The following is a 21,248-nucleotide window of genomic DNA, read 5'->3' as shown; positions in this document are numbered from 1 at the left end:
ATCTCGCTGATGTGATACAGTTCGTTACTCTGTCCGGCTAAGGACCGGGCTTTGAAAGTACATAATACGAGTGTTGAAAGCCTTCTCTGTGGACTCTAACTTCGCGTGTAAGCGAAAGCTTATACACTGATAATATCTGTCTTGTCGAGCCGAGTAACATTATTTCGTTTCATGAATTGTGTAATTGAAGAGACTGTACAGTAATCACTTGATATTTTGAAACTGTGCTTAAAGGACTTAGGGCATAAAGACTGTGCTTTAGCTGTTTCCTCTACAAGAGACTGTGTTAGGCTATTTCGTAAAATTGTGCCCTAGTTAAAGTACAATTCTTTTTATTGACAGTGTCAATTTGTTTCATAAAGGACAGTGCCTACTTTTCTTTCAAAGACTGTGTCAATTACTCCGTGAGAAAAACAGTGTCGACATTTTCTTTTCATAAGTCTGTGCCAACCTTCATTTTCAAAAGACTGTGTTAATTCACTTCGCATAACCGTGTTAACATAAGACTGTGCCGATATTTCCTTTCAAAGACTGTGCTGATTCGTGAAATACGGTGTTATTTCCTTTCAAGGGACTATGTTAAACCCCGTCATAAAGACTGTGTCTACATTTACGTGTAATATTGTGCCTCAGTGGAAAATTTACCTCTGAGAAATTACGTGATTTTTGTTAAGACTGAGTCGTAACAGAACTTGGTTCTCTTTCACAAGACTGTGTCAAACTATTTCTTTCTGTCTTCGCAGAAACTTTCATGTATTTCTATGTGTGTGTGTGTGCCAGAACATTGCATGTACTCATTACAAACAGTGAAGACTGTGTCTGAAGGACTTCATTTATTTTCTTTTGCACTGAGATTAAGTGAAGTGGTAAACCATCGTATCTCAGAAAGTTCCAGATTATTTTCATTGTCTATCACTTCAAGTTTGACAGTGACTATTGCACGAACAATATTAATCATTCTCCCAGAACTGCGATTCTGAATTCATTTCTTTTTTCAAATGTGCGTCCAACACCATTTATAGTGGAACTTATTCGGCCAGTAAACAGTGTCCCGCCATAATTTGCAGTGCAGTGCGGTAGAGAAGTGTCGTACCAGATTCCATTGACATTCTGTGCGAAAGTTTTACATTTCTCTGCTCCTTTCATAGGACTTAGTGGAATACAAACTCAACAGCTATTCCACGCTGCACTATCGTCAGACGACCGCCCCAGGTTCGAGTCTCCTTCAACATCAAGTGCTAACAACCCCCGTGGGACGACACCGACACCGCAGAACGATGCCTTCTCCACATCTTCGAGGACATTCAAACAATTCGTCTGTAAAAGGTGATATAATTTCTATGCAATTTTTTAATGAACGGCAAGTTCCACTTTAAATATGAACTCATTTCACTACCCTTCTCTCGTACTCTCTAAAGCATGAACCGTACAAGCCTTGGCGTTATCCATGTTCTCCACAAAACTGAAGAACAGGCGTTCCTGTTTCAATACGTTCGGCAGTTTCTCAAGATCAAAAGTTAACGTGAAAGCCCCCGTGTCATATAGGTTGTCACCAATACAACTCTTAAGACGTTTAACATCGGACACACATCTATGAGCAAGGCTCCGGATAAGGTCATCATCGGAGGCCTTAATGAAGTCCCTATGAAAGATAACTCCTTTGTAGGTGTTACGGGACTTGTGGCTCTCAATCTTAACTGGCACTGGCCCGAACATTGTGACTTCCAATAACTTTTTACTCTGCACGAGCATACTCTACCAGTAACCATGCATCACCTCACCATGACCCGAAACTTGTGATTGGGGGAGGGTTAAACCTCCGTAGAACTTTACTGCCCGAGAGTTTGGCTAGACAGGAAGAGAAATGAGATTTAAGAAGGTGAGAACAGAAAGGTAGAAATAGTAATGAAGAATAAAGAACAAAGACACCTCTCAGGCAACTCGGGGGACACCTTGTTAGTCTGACCCTACACCACGGCCAATCCAGCATGGGTAACCCTGATCTGGCACAGCCCTCAGGATCAACAAGCACCCACACCAACGCCAAGGTCATGGTGTCCCCCTTACACAGTATTCCACTGATAATTTTCGCTCCCTTATACACATATCAGAGAATTTTTGCATCACTATCGTGGGTAATTTAACTGTGTTCCTATCTTGGCTTGTCCTATGCAAAATGGAAAGACGACCTTAGGATGTTTGTAAATAACCGCATCTACCTCAACCCACATGACAGAATATACCAACCTCAAATGAGGGGCTGTATTTCAGCTGAAGTTGTAGCGCTAGTGTGGGTGCATTAGAGGTGTATTCTAAGCAGTGTAGTGAGCATCTAGGATGGTACAACGTGCAATGTCGATATGTGAACTTATACCCATAATCACTTTATATCAAGAAGGATGGTCAACAAGGGCAGTTGCTCTATGTATGGACCCTAATCATGAAGTGGTTCAAACATGGAAGCAATACAGGGAGACAGGAATTGTTAATGAGTTGCCTTGCACAGGTTGTGCTCGGGCTATGACTGCAGTTGATAACCGTTACCATTGAATTTCAGCTCAGAGGAACCCTGAACACAATGCCACCCCTGTTTCAGACATCAACAGGTCACTGTGTTTCAACTCAGGCCCAGCTCTCATCATAGCCATAATGGAATGCAGTATAGATTGGACCAACATTACTGGAAGGTCTTATCAGAATTGGCATAATGTCCTTTTCACCAGTGAGTGTCACACAGCTTTGTTCCTGATGATCATCGGCAACATGTCTGCAGGCAATCTGATCAGGTTTCACATTTCACAAATACTGTCCATTACGTGCAGCAAGGTGGTAGTTCCCTGATGGTTTGGGGTGACATTATGTGGGGTCACCATACGCCACTCTTAATCGTGCAGGCCAATGTTTCGGCTGTATGATACATGGACAACTTCCTCTGACCCATAGTAACATGACGCCGCCAGCATCTTGGAGGAGGATTTGTCTTAATGGACAATCCATGGCCTTAACTGAGGTACAGCCTGGTGTGAATATGGGAAACCACGGAAAACCATCTTAAAGGGCTGCCGGATTATTGTTTTAAGAGGAAATACAACTAGGCAACCATTCACTACTACGAGACAATAATGCACACGTGCATGTATCATATAGTTCTCATTAATTACTTCCTTCATGATCACGACATCACTCGATTTGAGTGGCCACCATCCTTCCCGGACATGAACCCTATCGAATATGCCTGGGATAAATGAAAGAAGGCCGTTTATGGAATCACAACTCACTACAGACACTGCAAGATCTACATCGAATCACCATTGAGAAGTAGGACAATTTGGACCAACATTACCTTGAACTATTGGACAACAGAACAAGTCAATTTCACGCACACATCAATGCAAGGGTACTGGTGTGTGCCGTATTCAGTAACTCAAATTGAGAAAGCAAACTTGTATTGTTGTTGAGGCTTTCATATGGTGTTCTGTTGGACAATAAATAATGCTGATCAATGTCTCTGTTTTCTTTCTTAAGTAAGGAAGTCTTCTGTCCAAGGTGATGCAAAACTTCATTTTGATGCATGTACTTTCCACATGCTGCATTAACCAGATTCCAACATATCCTCAACTATGTTGGTACGTAGTCCTGCTTACCTTACATGGTTAATACCAACATGAAAAACTACCATTTTACCCTCTTCCTTCCCTTCTACTAACCTCAACATCTGTCTTAACCTATTCCTGGATAACCTGTTCCCCTACCTCCACACACTTTCTCCACATGACCAGAGCATCAAGCCCTCCCTCCTCATTAGATCCCCTGCCTTCCTGGTCTCCCTTATATTCTCTGATGGATGCCAAACCTACTTCCCCCTTCCGTTTCTTCCTTTCATAACCCTATTCCACCTCCCTATCCTCTACTCAACATTTCCCCACCTACCTTCCCCTTTCCTTTGTATCACTTCCTCTTCTGTTCTACCAGCAGCGACCCATACAGATCCTTCACTGATACCTATCCTGAAATCCTTCTCTCATTAGATTTCATAGCCCTCAAATCCCTTCCCCTTTAAAAAAAAAAATTGGTCCACCTGCCTTTAACTTCTACCCTTCCTGCCCCCTCCCTCTTGTCTACCTAACATACCCTGTAGATTGTCTGAACAAGTCCTGTCCTCTGTTATAAGCTTAATCCTTCAAAATCTCTTACCTATTTCCACATACTCTTTAATGCCTGCCCACATCTGTACACCCAACAACTGAATTCTTCAGCCATTCTTTAATCTTCATCACAGAAATACTGAAGGACAGAATCACTCTATACTACACAAGGATTACACTGCCATAGAGCAAGCAAGATTCTATCTGAAATAACTACACTACAATTCAAAGCTGCATTTTAGAGTATCCTAATTACAACAGGTTAACAGAAACAACATAATGCAATTAAAACTACATACTGAAACCATGACCTTTGTGCCCTAAAGATTTTAAATATTAAAGTTACTACAAGAGGCCCATGTCAATTGTGATGAGGAGCTCAAACATATTCTTTATATCACAGAGGTGACACGTGGCAAGGAGGTGGCTACCTTTCTTCCCACGCTATGAGATGTGACGTCATCCGCACGTGTCGAAAGTGGATGGATACAGAAGAAAGTTTAAGTTGAATAAGTATTTTGAAATGAAAGAATTAGCAGTGAACGCAGCATAATGAGGGTCCTGTATTTATCTACAAGACAACGGGTCTTTAGTAAGACAGATTTGAGACTGCTAAGCCATTTCTGTGGATATGTCAATGAGAGACGCGTGTGTTTATTTTACCCACGCCAAGTTGTCAGAAAATAGTGCCTATCAAATGAGGTTATTTAACGAGTTAATTGCTGCCTCTGTGGACCAGCGGTAGAGTGTCGGCCTCCGGATCCCAAGATAGCGGGTTCAAACCCGGCAGAGGTAGTCGGATTTTTGAAGGTCGGAAAAAAGTCCATTCGACACTCCATGTCGTACGATGTCGGCATGTAAAAGATCTCTGGTGACACATTTGGTGTTTACCCGACAAAATTCATTAAATCTCAGCCATAGACGCCCAAGAGAGTTTCGGTTTACTCGGTCTGCCACCTAGTGGGGGCCTAGAGAAAAACGGAACGTCGAAATTGACGAGCAGACAGCCAGATGGCGTCAAATTGAAATGTCTGCACACGGTAGCTGAGGCCATACGATTATTATTATTATTATTATTATTATTACCAGTTAATTTGGTAAGAATACATTTTAAATGTTCGTGAACACTGCTACTAGCAAGTTAGCAAGTACGTGGTTACAGAAAAAACTCTTTTTGATACAGTCCACTAAGTCGGAAAAATTACGCAAATTTTCTTGGCGGCAAAGGAAAAATGCCTGGAGAGAGCGGGGATAGCGTCTATAAAATAAGAAGGGACGCCATACTGAAAGCCCTGGATTTGTATCATTGAGGCTTGAGAGAGAGGGTTGAACTGTTCAATAAATCAATCGTTAAGACGTAGACTATGTCCAACAAATAGATTTTTGGCCGATGTGGCCGGGGTCTTGAATCCAGGGGAGATAGTAGTTCATTGCAGAAGTAATCTGATAAAAGATGGTCAAGATACCGAAGTAGTATTTATGAAGCTGTAAATAATTGCGTTGTACAGAAAGTCATTTGTGTGCGGTTAACAAATACAATCAGTCGAGTGCGATCAACGAAGGCGCCGAGTGAAGGGCATTTCTTTTTTTTTTTTATGCTTTATTTTCAGGAACATGAATACAAACCAATGAAAAGCCAGAAATGTAAAAATGGCTAAATAAAATGACATAGGGTCATAGGTGAGCCTAAAATGGAAGCTGACGTGCAGATAAGGTAGGTGAAATGCCATCTTACCGCTTATTATATCTTGTTTCATTATGTCAAACTATATGTATTTGTAATGGGGATTTACAACGCATTTGGTCACCCACATATTTTCATGTACGTCAGAAATATGACGAAAGGTCATTTGATTTATTTTCTGCTTGGATAAAATTTAAAAGTATTATGAGCGCCGTGTAACATGTTGTAAAAAGTTATTAGTGAGGGTTACGAAGTGGTATCACGTCCAAAGTATATCGTAATTTCCGTTAATTTATTGCCTATATTTTTGTGATGTTGAGATGTTTTATTTGACGTAAAAAATTTCCGTTTGAATTTTGATGGAATTGGCGCATGGTATCCGTGGTTACCCGTTTTCAATCGGGTGTAGGCGCGCTGTCGTGTTGAGTAATGCAGATCGGTGAATATCTGTCAAGAAGGGTAATGTCATTCTATGTCCGTTTAAACTGTGTTTGATGGACAAATAAATAACAGTAAAGTTTGTCGGACATTTTTGTGAAAATTCAGTTTTTTAAAAAATACGAGATAATTTATGCGAAGTTGTTCATTATTAAAGTATTGTGCGTAATTATGCATCGTGGATTCTAAGGATTATTATTCCAGTTCTTTTTATCACTTCTCTAGTTGGTAAATCAGTCCATGAATTTTCAGTCATTCCAGAACTTTCTTCAGATGTACAAGGTGTTCTTGAAAATTCTTGCTGTGAATTAAAATGTCATCAAGATACACTTGGCAGAAATCTCCAACATAGCCTGACAGTGCCTTATCCATCAGTCGCATGAAGGTTGCAAAAGCATTCTTTAGTCCAAAAGGCATTACTGTAAACTGGTACAATCCTCTCGGGGTAATGAAGGCGCACAGTGATCTAGAACATTCCTCGACCTCCACTTGCTAGTATCCAGAGTTGAGATCTAGTGTGCTGAAAATCCTAGACCCACTTACCTGTTTCAGCAAGTCTTTCATGTCAGGCATGTACACGTCACGAACTGTCTTCTTGTTCAACTTGCAGAAGTCCACACACAATCAATACTCCCCATTCTTCTGTTTCGACAGGATGACAGGCGAAGCCCAACAGGATGTAGAAGGTTCAATAAGACCTTGCCCTTCCATCCCTTGAATCTTCTAAATGACGAAGTTGCGCTTATCCGGATTGATTGGAAATGGACATTGCTTGATGGTTGAGGAAGTGATGCATTCAATGGTGTGCGTAACAGTGCTGGTCCATCCTATTTTATTGGTGATGACTTCCAGAAAGTCCATTATAGCATGTCTCAGCTTCTTCACTTGGTTGAAGGTGCGTTAACTAGATATCTCCCAGGTCTACGTCGACTTCCGCATCCTTGTGAGTCCGGAGATTTCCATCGTGCCAGGCGACCCTCAGACGTCTGTCTTTTCCTAAAAAGACTTCATGAGCTGCATAGTCTAGGATCACCTTGTATTCTACCAGAAAGTCATTAACTAATATGATGTCAGGTACTAGGTTCTGAATCACTGCAACATTAATTACTACAGGCACGTCCATGCATTTAGCGGTTAGGTTAGTTTGTCCTTGGATGGAATAGGTTACTCCGTCTGCTTATCCCACTACCCTTCCGAGATGATGAGACTTCATGGGCGGTAGTAATCTGGCAACAGTCCCATTTACAAATGAATGGCTTCCTTAGCTGTCGAGTATGACTGAAAAATTCTCACTGCCTATCCTCAAGATGACAGCTGGGCAAGGTTGGCATGTTCTGCTCAAAATATGACCAATCCCTTTCCTACTTGACCAGGGTTGCTTGTCTGTCGGGTCTTGAGGTGCATTCCTGTTCCCGGTCCCATCCCCCCCTCGATCCAGAATGGGCCAGACCTAGTTTTCCGACGTCAAGGTTGGGTATTTGTTCTTCAAGTGTCCCATTCTTACATACTAGAAGCATTTCCTAAATGAGCCTGTCTCTTCTGTGGCTTCGTTCTTGTGATCTTCTTCCAACTGAACGATGATTCCACGCAGATCATCGAAGGATCTCGGTTGTGATACCTTCACTAGGGGTCTAATCTTATCATGGAGTAGCTCTACGATGTCTGGTAAGATCTCTTTCTCACTTCCTCCGGGTGCAGCCTCTTGAAGAGCTGGAACGTCTGGAGGACAAACGCGCTAGCTCTCATGCCGGTTGGTTGTGCATCAGTCAGTAGCTTCCTTTTCAGAGAGCTCTTCACACCTTCAGAATTAAACCTAGCAAGGAATTCCCTTTTGAAATCAGTCCAGTTTAAATTTGATCCCTTCAAGTTATTTCACCAAGTAGTGGTTTGGCCTTTTAACTGCAGTGTGATGAGTTGAACAAAGAAATCCTCCAGTAGATCAGTCGTTCCTAGTAGACTGACTAATCCCTCAATGAAGCTACTCGGGTTCTCTTCCAGTCGCCCGTGGAATTCCCGAAGGCTCTCTATAATCACCTTCAGGTCTCGGTGTATTGTGTTGCTGGTTAGGTTTGAGGGGGTTGAAGGTGTGGTGATAGGTCCTGTTCGAGTTAATCTATCTTCTACTGCGTGAAGGATGCTCCTTCTCATATTCTGCACGTCTCCCTTGATGATCAAAAGCCGGTTTTCTAACCTTCCTTCAACGGCAGAAATACAGCTCCCAAAATTTCCCTCGACGGTAGAAATTCTCCCCTCAACCTGTTGTTTTATGCCGGGAACCTGGATTTCCACCTCTTCCTTGAGGTTCGAGATGACCCTTTCCAGCTGGCTTACCCTACTATCGATCTGAACAACCTGTTCCAGTTTTGACCTGATGTCTAATATATGTTGTGTTAACTGATTGGTGACGTCGCTAATTTGGAATGAAATTTTATCATCTACGGTTGAACTTTTCGATTCAAGGCACTGTTCTTCTTTGTAAACCCACGTGTACACTTGTGTTATTTGTCTAATTAAAACTGTATTAGCTTCAGAAATCTTGTCATCTAGCTTTGAAATTTGTCCTGAAATCTGTTCTGGTTTTTTTTTTTTTTTTTTTTTTTTTTTTTTTTTTGCTAGGGGCTTTACGTCGCACCGACACAGATAGGTCTTATGACGATGATGGGATAGGAAAGGCCTAGGAGTTGGAAGGAAGCGGCCGTGGCCTTAATTAAGGTACAGCCCCAGCAAATCTGTTCTGTTAGGCAGCAATTTACATCTGAAATTTTGTCTGAAAGTTAGTCATTTACTTTCAGAATTTGGTCTGTTAATTTGGAATTGACTCGTGAATTAACGTCTGAGATTTTGTCATTGAGGCCATCATCCTCATTAAGTTTGTCTTTAAGTTGTTGTACGGGCATATTTTTCAGTATAACTTGCATTTTGTTCTGATACACTTACATTATATTCCAAAATTTATTCTTCAGTCCATTGTCACAGTCGCCATTGTGCAGCCCCAAAGACGCACACAAAATGCTGTCAATTGTGTACACTGTTTTATTTATAAGTTATTTACACATATTCTACACACATGCACTAATAAACTGCCATCTTTAACACTTGACTACTATGCTCTTCAAGAAAACACTGTTGTGAAGCAGCAGCATGCAGCATGCAGAAGAAGAAGAATGAAACGAGAGCATGTCAACATACTACCAATCACAACATGAATTCACATACTCGACTAACGACTTGTACCCACAACTCTTGTTAAACAAAGACTCTACTCAACCCTCAAGAGTGCCTCTTTACATACATTGCCTGACCAGGCTTCTTTTCTTAGGTTAACACAGTTTTTAGTTTCAATTATTATTTTTGTATTAACACCTGTTTTCACTGATTTTTGTCGCAGTGAGTTATTTTTTGCTCCACGTAATGATGTAAATATTGTATATTTGTGCTAATTTTGTTTCCGTCTATGCTCTCTTTTGTTTGTTTTTCATTTGTTCCTTCATTATGTTTTTTGGCATTTTTTAACTTGTATTATGTAAATTATTTCAACCCCCCGCATTTTTCACTGAAGATGGCTCAAACGAGCCGAAACATGTTTGAATTTGTTTACTCCGTCAAATGATGGAATATATGATGTATTGAATTAGGAGGATATTCTCATTTTTTCACCTTTGTAAAGTGGTTTGGAGTTAAGCGACACTGAAGACAAAGATGACACCTGAACCATTTGCCGTTCCATTGGATTGAAGAGTTCAAGAATTAACAGTAACAACAATGTAAGATTATTCTAAAACCAAACCAAACCCCATGGCGCAACAGCTCCGAAGGGCCATGGCCTACCAAGCGACCGCTGCTCAGCCCGAAGGCCTGCAGATTACGAAGTGTCGTGTGGTCAGCACGACGGATCCTCTCGGCCGTTATTCTTGGCTTTCTAAACCGGAGCTGCTATCTCACCGACGGATAGCTCCTCGATTGTAATCACGAAGGCTGAGTGGATCTCGAACCAGCCCTAAGATGCAGGTAAAAATTCCTGACCAGGCTGGGAATCGAACCCAGGGCCTCCGGGTAAGAGGCAGGCATGCCACCTGTACACCGTGGGGCCAGCTGTAAGATTATTCTACATAACAAAGAAAAAAACTGTTTATTTCTTGGTATTTTAATGTATAAAAGCAAGGTGCTGAACATGAATATGCTGACAATTTTCAATATTTAAACAAATTTTGAATAATTTTAAATTTACTGCTTTTTCTGGCAATCGTAGTAGTTCAAAGTGATTACCAGTAGATGGCTGTAATGTGACGTTTCAATTTTATTAGTATATAAAGCTCACAGGCTTCAATGAGTCACAAAATGACTTCCTGTCGTTTGTGAATTTCGTTGCTGTTCTGCAGTTGTAAGTGAAGTTGATTGTTGGCTTTTAATGTAAAATGTCAGCATCCAGAAACTGTAAATTATTAACAGACATGTGTTAAGTTTGCAGACCTTACATTGAGCTAAATATGTGACACATATAACTGAGATCGGCACAAAGTGGTCTAGTCGTTCGAAGGAGTGGGTAGATACTACAAAGGAGGAAATGAAAGTTTCTATAGGTTTGAGATTGTGGATAGGTCATGTAAGAATGCCTTCATTATCAAATTACTGGAGCCAGTTTTCTGTGTATCGAAATAGTGTAGCTGGTAAGGCAATGCCAATAAATCGTATTCAGTTACTACTTCAATTCTGGCACTTTGGTCCCAACGATGTTTTAGCTGGAAATTTGCACAAGATTCAGCCACTGTTAGATATAATGCATATGAACTTCATGAGTGTCAAAACTCCAGGTGATAACCTCGTAGTTGATGTATCAATGATTCCGTGGAGGGGTCGTTTATCATTCTGGCAATTTACGCCTGGTAAGGCACACAGGTACGGTGTTAAACAATTTAAGCTGTGCGACGAGACGGGCTACACCTACAGAACTAAAGTATACGCTGGTAAATGTACCTTGAATGCTCAGAATACACTGAGCATGGCTACTCCAGTTGTAATGCAACTTATGGACCCGTATCTGGACAGTGGTCGCTTTCTCTGCACCGACAATTATTACTCGTCAACTGAGTTAGCTGAGGTGCTACTGGATCGTAAGACACATTTCATTGGCACACTTAGGAAAAATCGGAAAGGATTACCAAAGGATGTTTTAAATGCAAAGCTTAAGAAGGGAAAACTCACTGCAATGGAGAATGGAAATGGACTGACAGTGATGAAGTGGAGAGATCAGAGGGACATGCTGATTATCAACCAAATGTTCTAATGATTTAAATGCTACGGGCAAAAACGAACAGGAAACACGAAGATGTGGTTAAACCGAAAATGGTAATAACGTACAATAAAAATGTAAGGAGGAATAGATATTGCAGACACACTTTCTTCGTATCACACTGCAATGAGGAAAACCATCCGATGGTACCACAAAGTTGCAGATGAAATTCTTTTTGGTACTGCCGTTGTAAATGCACTGCTTCTGTACAATAAGACGCGGGTTACTGGACATCGGAAAATGTCTGTTGCGGAGTTTCGAAGGAACATGGTCAGCACTCTACTTTGTCTAACTAACGACCCTGTTAGACGTACTCCTAAGAGAGAGAACCACTACCTTGGGGAAGCCAACAAGACGGAAGGACAGAAAAGTACCAGGTAAGTGTTTATCAAGTTCAACATTACTGCACTTCTGAATGATGTCAATTATTTTTTATTTCTTTCTTTCAAAATTGCAGGAAAGCTCGAGGTCGGCGTCGAAGCTGCTATCAGCAACTATGCAAGGTCATGGGCAGAAAGGCTGCTGCTTCTACCGCAAAAAGGGTGTCAACTGTCTGCACAACCTGTCCTGACACACCTTCCCTTTGTCTGAAGTGCTTTGAATCATTTCACAACAAAGAGTGACTGAAGGTTAATTGTTGCTGAGAGTCTAATGCTTATGTTGCAATGCGAGTGTCACTGCCTGCCAATCGTGCCGAGACTCACATTTTCACTGTTTCGAGTTATCAGAAAACTGTTCACAACAGTAGGTAATGTAATATAAGTACTTGTTTTGCATTTTACTAGGTTTTCATAAATATTGTGTTAATTTGAATTAGCAAATAAATCTTCCGCATTTGAAAATCGTATTGCATATTCCATGTCAAAAAAATTGTGACACCATATGGCGTCACGCTATATTTTATATTTCGTAAAAATTGATGTGACAAATGACCTTGGTATGGCGAGATAAAATTTACTTAAATTTACTTAGTACATCATATGAATACATCCCAAGATTATATAAACAGCCTACAACACGTACAATTGCTTTAGCACCAGCGGAATACTATTCAAATACATGCCTGGCACCAGTGGAATAGTGTGCTACAATCGGCTCGGCACTCAACGTGTCAATTCAGTGTAATTACATCTTCAAGACCAAATTGTTGTACGGGTTCCCTGTGCGACTTGTAGCAGCTGCCAGTCTATGTGGAACAAGAAAGTGTATGCCATTTGCAATTCCCCATATATGGCGAGACCCTACAAATGATGACATCAACTGTTACTTTTGTATAGTGAATATTAATTATAAGCTAAAAAATTCATTTTTGGATATTAGACATTATTAACCCTAGAACTAGCAACTGCTGAATATTCGACATGTTCGTATTTCTTCTCGTAATTTCCTCACTTCAACAGATGTCATGACAGTCCACTTCTTGTCGATCTCAATGTCGACAGCAGCCGTTTGTTAAGATTCACTCACATTTACAACCTCTTTGGGCACAATTTCACAGAAATAAATGAGTGCAGTTTTCTGCCGATCTGCTTGAGTGCCATTTTTGTAGTGTTTGTAAACATACATGGGCTCTGCTTTGCTATTCAATTTTATTTTATTTTGTAGTTTTCTGTTTGGTGCGAGTTAAATTCTGCATATATATTATTTTATTTATTATATACTTTTTTAGTACAGCATGTCTAAATATGGCATCTTCACTTCATTACGGAAGATTAGTAATGAAGTAGTGCGAAATTTGTTTGAAGATGACAGTGACGCATCTGACTTCGAGGTTACTGAGAATGAACCGACAGATTCAGCGTCAGATTTAGAATGTTTATCAGCTACTTCTTCGCATCAAATATCAGAAAGTGAACGTGATAACGAACCTCCTATAAAGTAACCTATCATAACAATGTGGTCTAAGGGTGTGCCTCCACGTGATTGCCTGCCAATACATTTTCCTAATATTTTCAAGAATATACCTCTCAGATTGATGAAACTTTTGCTAGTGCATTACAGATACATAATTGATAATCTGTATATCTCAGTTTGTTTGTGACATGTTCTAGTTATGTATATATGATCGAAAGTTTTACTATTACTATTATTATTATTATTATTATTATTCATACACTTCTCCACAGGAAATATGGGTAGTAATGGGGCACGGGATGCACCAAGTGCCTTACATAATTAAAGTATTTACACATTATAATACAAACGTTGATTTACAGGTATATACAAAACTGTAGATCATGGGATCTTCATTCTTGCGAGAGGAACGATTGCACAATGTTGCATGTTGACAGGAGGACAGAATGTTGCATAATTTTGTAGATGTTCGGTGGAAGACCCAGTTCTCGCAGACTCTTGTGAAGTGTATGTGGAATGAGGCCGTTGACTGACAGAATCACAGGAACTATCGTACCAGTTTCATCTTCCAGATCCTCTTTATCTCTTCTGCAAGTTCTTTGTACTTGGAGATTTTTTCACTGTACTTCCTGTCAATGTTGGTGTCATTGGGGATAGCAATGTCAATAATGAAAGTCGTCCCAGTTTTCTTGTTTATTATTATTATTATTATTATTATTATTATTTTGAATTTAGGAATTACACTTTTTGAACCGTCTCTACATTTTTCTAAGTCAAAACATTTATATAATTTCGTGTCACCACGACAATCTTCAGTGTATTAGCTTTACGAAGGCACGTAAAACTTCATAGATTTATTTCATATCTCACGGATATTTTATTTAAACCAGTAAAAGTTGCCAAATATCGCTGCCACCAAAGAATTAACATTGACAGTTCCAGGGTTTTTCTTTTTTTAATGCTATTTGTTCAGAGCATGGACCTAGAAATATCTTTTGCCCCTACTTGCACCATGTGAGGAACCTGCGTGTATTTTGTAAATGGCAGAAGTGTAAAGTGTTGAATGTGAGGAAAGGAACGTTAACGATGACACAAACACCCAGTCCCAGGGCCAGGGATATTAATCAGTTACAATTAAAAACCTCTGACCCAGCCGGGAATCAACCCGGGACCGCTGGGTGCCAAGCGGACACGTTGCCCCCTACACCATGGGGCCGGAAAGTTCCAGGGTTACATTTTCAAGAACAGAAAAATAAATTCATATCCTAGCATACAGTCATCTATTGTTTCAGTACAACATAGTGAAGAACTGCCAATATCATCACTGCCAAAACAGACTATTATTGAAGAGGAAGTAAAGACAAATTCAAGTACAAACAGCAATTTTAGTATTAGTCATGAGAGCATTCCTAAGGAACCACAGTTCTGTACTCTACAGAAATTGGATGACCTAGTAAGGGAGTTGCAACTAAATGAAAGGCTGTTCTCCTTGCTCGAAAAATCCTGCAAAATAACAAAATATAGGATAAGGCATAAAGACTGTGTGTGCTCCTACCATGTGTTCAAAAATCTTTGATTTTGTTATTATGTTCCTGGTCTTTTCAAATGTATTAAGATTCCTCATGAACCAGGCCAATGGAGTCTTTTTATAGACATCTCAAGCAGAAGTGTCAAAGCGGTCTTACTGCACAATGAGAATAGGTTTATTTCCATTCCAGTAGGTAGCTCATTCTGTAAAATTTAAAGAGACATGAAAATATCAAGCTGCTCTTAGAAAAACTCAACTATGGATGTTACAATAGAGGATTGTGGCGACTTTTAGTAAATTCACAGAGGCTTGCAGACTGAACGCTGAAAGACATAACGGTCTATAATGATTATGAATGTATGGATGTTACAAATCAGTCAAAACAATTTCAGATAAAACTAGAGGACCCGTGCTACTCCGCAGCATTCGTTATAAATAGGTCGGATAACTCGTCTTGATATGCCTGTTGTAGTCATATTGTTTTGCCTGTCCTTTTCAATGGTTTATGAACATTTAATAAGGAGCGCGTTATGGTATGCTGCAGTTCGTAGTCAGAATTCATCCATTCTGACGTCGTCATGCCGTCTGTTTGGTAAAAATCTATCCATATATTCGCTCTTTTTATCCTACCCTTCACTTGATGTAAAGCTTGGTATTGTGTTGTAGAAAGCAACGGTATGTTTAATCGCAGTTCTTCTGTATAGAACAGTTGTGTGTGAGCACATAGGTTAGTCTCGAAGGAGCGTTTTTGCCAGACAGAGAACTTTAAGATATATTGCCTTCACTCTTTATAGTATAGCTAGGTTATCCTTTAATAGGTGTTCCCAGATTAAGTCTATGTCATGATGGGGTCTGTTTGTACGAATACTTTTTTCTCTTAGCAGGATGAAAGTTAATAGGAACACTCTACCATCTGTTGAATATATTTGGAAGCAGGAAATGATAATTTTATTTCAATTTGTTTTACATCACACCAACACAGATGGGTCGTATGGTGACGATGGGATGGGAAAGACCTAGGAGTGTGAAAGAAGCGACCAGCATTTGTCTGGTGTGAAAATGGGAAACCTCGGAGAAACATCTTCAGGGCTGCCGACAGTGGGGTTCGAACCCACCATCTCTCAGCTGCAAGCTCACAGTGGTCCTAACCACATGGCCAACTCGCCCGGTAATTAGAAAATCAAAGAATATCTAGCAGGGAATAGTATTCTTCTGTGATCAGAGGAAGTGTATACTCTCTGACTTGACAGGAAGAAATCAAACATAGCTGTATGCAATAACATTACTAAGGATGAAAATCACATATATCAGAATATTAATAATAATAATGTTATTTGCTTTACGTCTCACTAACTACTTTTACGGTCTTCGGAGACGCCAAGGTGCCAGAATTTAGTCCCGCAGGAGTTCTTTTACGTGCCGGTAAATGTACCCACATGAGGCTGACGTATTTGAGCACCTTCAAATACTACCGGACTGAGCCAGGATCGAACCTGTCAAGCTGGGGTCAGACGGCCAGCGCCTCAACCGTCTGAGCCACTCAGCCTGGCTATCAGAATATTAATGAAAGTGTTAGTCACTTAGCAACCTGCTAAGTACATAATATATTACAGGTTAGGATAAGCCTTCACCTGCAATCATTTAATGATTTGATTTTATGATTTCTCAATGTTGGCTGAACTTAAGAGACCTATCCTTGTCTCATGATTCACCGGAAGGTAATTCCGGAGACAATGAAACTAAAATGAAGCAAATCGGTCCAGTAACTGCCAAAAACTGTTCACAGTAAACTGTTTTAATATATAGATTATGATGTTTATTATTATTATTATTATTATTATTATTATTATTATTATTATTATTATTATTATTATTATTATTATTATTATTATTATTATTATTATTTTATTATGGACTATCATTACAATTCAGCGAAGGCCGATGACGTCACCAGAACATAACAGAAAGTTATGATAAACAAGCAAGTTACTGCAATGCCAGGGACAGCATATTGTGCAACATCGCACTCCTAGGTGGACCAGTGAGATGAGCACAACCACATGAGGAGTACTTCATTAATACAGTATAGATATGTTCCGCACGGCTTTACTTCTAAATTGACAGTTTGCAAAACATATGAGCATCGCCTTACCCACATGGTCAGCGCTCTACTGCTGTGAGAACAGCTGATGTAATACAACCAAAGCACACATTCCCCATAAAATGTAATACCGTACTCGGAACAGATAAAGAATCATGAGTGAAATGAAATTCAGAAAGAAAAACTTCAAAAATGCTGTATGCACTAACTAACAACATCCAACACTAAAACGAGAATACATTATTAATAATAAAAGAAATGAATTACTATCGGCTAATGGCTGACACTGCAAGGAGGGTATAGCCTACAAAGGGAACACTACGCTGATCTAAAAGTCACATTCTTGCCGCTTGCCTTTCCTGAACTACACTGAAACATGGTATACACAGACGAACTATACACTAATCAACGCATGTATGTAAATAAAACTACAGCTACACTGAACTAATAAACCTATGAAAAAGTATAGGCTAGTTTACTAATTTATGCTATGCTGAGCTGTAAACTATGTCATAATGTTCAATTCACAGAGATAAAACTAGTTCTAACAGTATGAAAAACACAAATTACTGAAGAAAAGGCAAAGATCGCGAACCTTACCGAAAACCATACAATCCGTGAGGTAGCTTAACCATGTTGTGGATGTACACAATACAGGTGGCAACTAGGTTTTGAGATTGCGTTCAACCGATATAAATCGCAGCTTGAGATTGACTGGATGTCTGTGTTCCCACACAGAACCACCAGATAGAGCCAGGGTTGTCTTGAGCATTACTTTGTGAATTTCACATAAAAAAGAAGTAATTTACTCCAAGCTGTGCCATATCTCTCTGTGTTTGTTGCAGTACACTATTAGCGGCTACTATTTTGATAAGGTACATAGTACAGCAATAATGCTCATAAAGCAACAATAAGAATTTTACTGCACAGCATTTTTGTGAGAAATGTTCAGAAACTTATTTATCTGCTGTATAAAATTGAATATCGAGAATCGAACAAAACATTCTTTCCCTCATTCTACTTCATTACCTATCATGACGCAAACAGCAGTGCGTCATGCTCCTATGTGCAGAAATATTAATGTAACAATTCAAATAATAATCTAAAATGCATAAGGATATAAAAACCATTTTTAAAGAAGTATTGCGATACTGCGGTAGGTAATGGTTACCGATATACAAGTGGATGCAAACATGTTAAAATAATAACCACCACCACCTCTCCATAGAATACAACCGAGTTTTCAACGTCCATGGTACACTACAGTTATCCCAAAATATTTCTTGCATTGCCACAACATGCAGTTTATATTTCTCACAACAGTAACAGCTGTACCAGGCTGATAGATGCCAAGGAAAGCCTTTCCATGACCCAAATCATAAACCTCTGAAATCTTCTAGGCCCTAATGATCGCAATCCTGTAGGAGGTTTATTTATAACAATTTTGTATTTTTGTATTTTTCCATGATGGTGAGTTAACACCTGCTTGGGAGAAATGTCAGTTTTCTTTCAGGATTTGCTCCCTCAGCCCCTGAAGACCTGCTTCTCTGGAAGGTACCCATTTGTCTCCTACTCCACAAGAGTAGATGTTGATGTCAAGAATCCTTATAATGTAACAAAATTTTGTTTGATCAGGTCGAGTGATCAATTTCACAAGTTGGGACACAAAAATTAATACAGAATTTTATCTGCATTACAAGTAAGCAAAGGTATTACTTGCCTAGAGCCTCATATGAACAATACAAAATAAGGGCATATAAACATGTGATGCCATTAAAATAATACTGAGCTTAGACTTTATATCATAACTAGCTGATGTACCCGTGCTTCGCTACGGGATTCTCAGAAAGACTGACTTTGTGGTTTTACTAACATGAAATCAACATAGGTCATTACAAAAACGTAAGTATGAATGTAGCGATTAAAAGCAATGCTATCATATAAAATACTCGATCAAATGGAAAGCCACACGTTTTATCACTTTTAACGAACAGTGCTGCGGTTAGATTACGGTGCCAATCTAATAGTCCAAAGTTCCAGAGCTGGGATGACCAGGCCGCAGATTGTCATGAACACTCATCTGCCGTTATTCCGCTAAATATGCACACTGTTCATTCCAATCAGTGTCTCAGAGTAGGGATTGAATGGCCCGAATGCTATGATCCAGTGTGTTACGTACCAGTAGTATCAGAAAATTTATAAACCAGGGGAATGGCATGCTAAAGAAGAAAGTTATCTAACTCCCCAGCTACTTGCCATCAATATTCAGACAGGCTGTTACACTCTGTACGACTGGGCGAGTTGACCGTGTGGTTAGCGGTGCGCAGCTGTGAGCTTACATCCGAGAGATAGTGGATTCGAAACCCATTGTCGGCAGCGCTGAAGATGGTATTCCGTGGTTTCCCACTTTCACACCAGTCAAATGCTGGGCCTGTACCTTAATTAAGACCTAAGGCCCTCCTAGCCCTTTCCTATCCCATCGTCGCCATAAAACCTATCTATGTCGGTGCAACGTAAATCAAATAAAAAATACTCTGTACGCAGCAGTAAATCTATCTACCGGAGATGAGGGGCAACAGAAGACACAAAGCACATCACGACAAACAATGGTCAATGTAATGTTATTGTTGATCAATGTTATGAGCTTTCTATATTGTAGGCCTTCACATTTAGTTTTCTTTCGACTCTGTGATTTGTAAAATATTTTATACCATAAACTGTAGTTACTTATTCTCCAACTTTACACACCGATTTTCATTAAATACTGTTTACCCATTTTCTCGTTACTCGGCGCTGATATGGACTTAGTAACAAAAATCCAAATTCATGAATATCTTTGTGATCATAGCCAGTACGGTAACAATGTATAAGACATGAATAATAGGAAATTTACTACTATATAACTTTAGTTATGTAGCATTCATTGATTACACCTCTAATAAGAAATATTTGAGAATTACATTTTAGGCCTTCCCCTAAACTACCATTTCACTCAGCGTGAATAAAATAATTTACAGCCTAGACTATAGCGACTTATTTCCTGACTTTGTATACCGATTTTCATCAAGATAGGACTACTAATAACAACAATATTTGAGAATTAAATTTTAGGCCTTCCCCTAAACTACCATTTTACTCAGCGTGAATACAATTATTGATAGCCTAGATTGTAGCAACTTATTCCCCAACTTTGCATACCCATTTTCTTTAAAATACGACCACTAATAACATAAATAGTTGAGAATTCAATTTTAGGCCTTCCCCTAAACTACCATTTCACTCAGCGTGAGCAAAATGATTTATAGCCTAGATTGTAGAGGCTCATGCCCCGACTTCACATACCGATTTTCATTAAATTCTCTTCAACCGTTTTCTCGTGATGCGTGTACATACATACAGACAGACAGACAGAAATTACAGAAAAGGAAAAAGTGCATTTTCTTGTTACTATGGACATGACCGATACAGAAATACCATTATTTTCAAATTCTGAGCAATGTACAGACAAAACTCTTATTTTATATATATAGATGTGACATTTTACAACCCTAACTGTAAAATCTCCTATCTACATTTTCTTTTGAAATTGAGATTCATCTTGGGCGATGAAGTTTGAGTCCGCTGGCACTTGTCGGTAAAGTGGAAAAACCAAACAGCTCCTCTAACACCTTCTAAAAGACATCTTAAATCCTACCAAGTTACATGGGGTTAAAGTATTTCAGTTTCAAAACCTCGTTAAGTGCAATGTTTTTATATGACAATTTGAAGTATCTACCTATATAAACATCTGTAGTCAGAGGTTCTGCTTAGGTTATGTAACTCTTAGACTAAAATTAGAGATAATGTTACTTCCAATAAAGCAAAACATTTCCCCTCTCATGTAAACTTCACTGGAATGCAGACAGAAAGTTTCAACATAGGGGTTGCAATTTATATCATTCTATCTTTTTTTCAATTTTTATCATGAACTGTTTTTGGATATCCGATCAGTTTTCACTAGATAAAAATCTTCAACTGCAAACATTCTTGCTTAGCAACAATAAATGATATTTCAAGTCAATACCTGCGTCCTCGCTGCTGGTTCATCTTGGCTCGTGGAGCAACTCCATCTACCGCCATAAAGAATAACTTCCGTGGCTGAATTATACGAAATAAAATCTGGAAAGAAAATACTATAAATCATCATATGCTGGCACTGACAGGTTAGA

At 39.4% G+C, this 21,248-nt stretch overlaps 1 protein-coding gene across 1 annotated transcript in view; it reads right to left on the bottom strand.

Moving 5' to 3' along the window:
- pcm (pacman) overlaps nt 1–21,248 on the bottom strand; it is a 668,873-nt gene that overhangs the window by 629,669 nt on the left and 17,956 nt on the right. The window contains exon 3 of the mRNA XM_067150369.2: nt 21,104–21,198. Within this exon, the coding sequence (XP_067006470.2) occupies nt 21,104–21,198 (95 nt within the window). The remainder of the gene's footprint in view (nt 1–21,103; nt 21,199–21,248) is intronic.

The sequence above is a fragment of the Anabrus simplex genome, chromosome 6, assembly GCF_040414725.1.
Source record: "Anabrus simplex isolate iqAnaSimp1 chromosome 6, ASM4041472v1, whole genome shotgun sequence".
Taxonomy (NCBI): domain Eukaryota; kingdom Metazoa; phylum Arthropoda; class Insecta; order Orthoptera; family Tettigoniidae; genus Anabrus; species Anabrus simplex.
The sequence above is the reverse complement of the archived record's forward strand: the minus strand, read 5'-3'. Positions and strand labels throughout refer to the sequence as shown.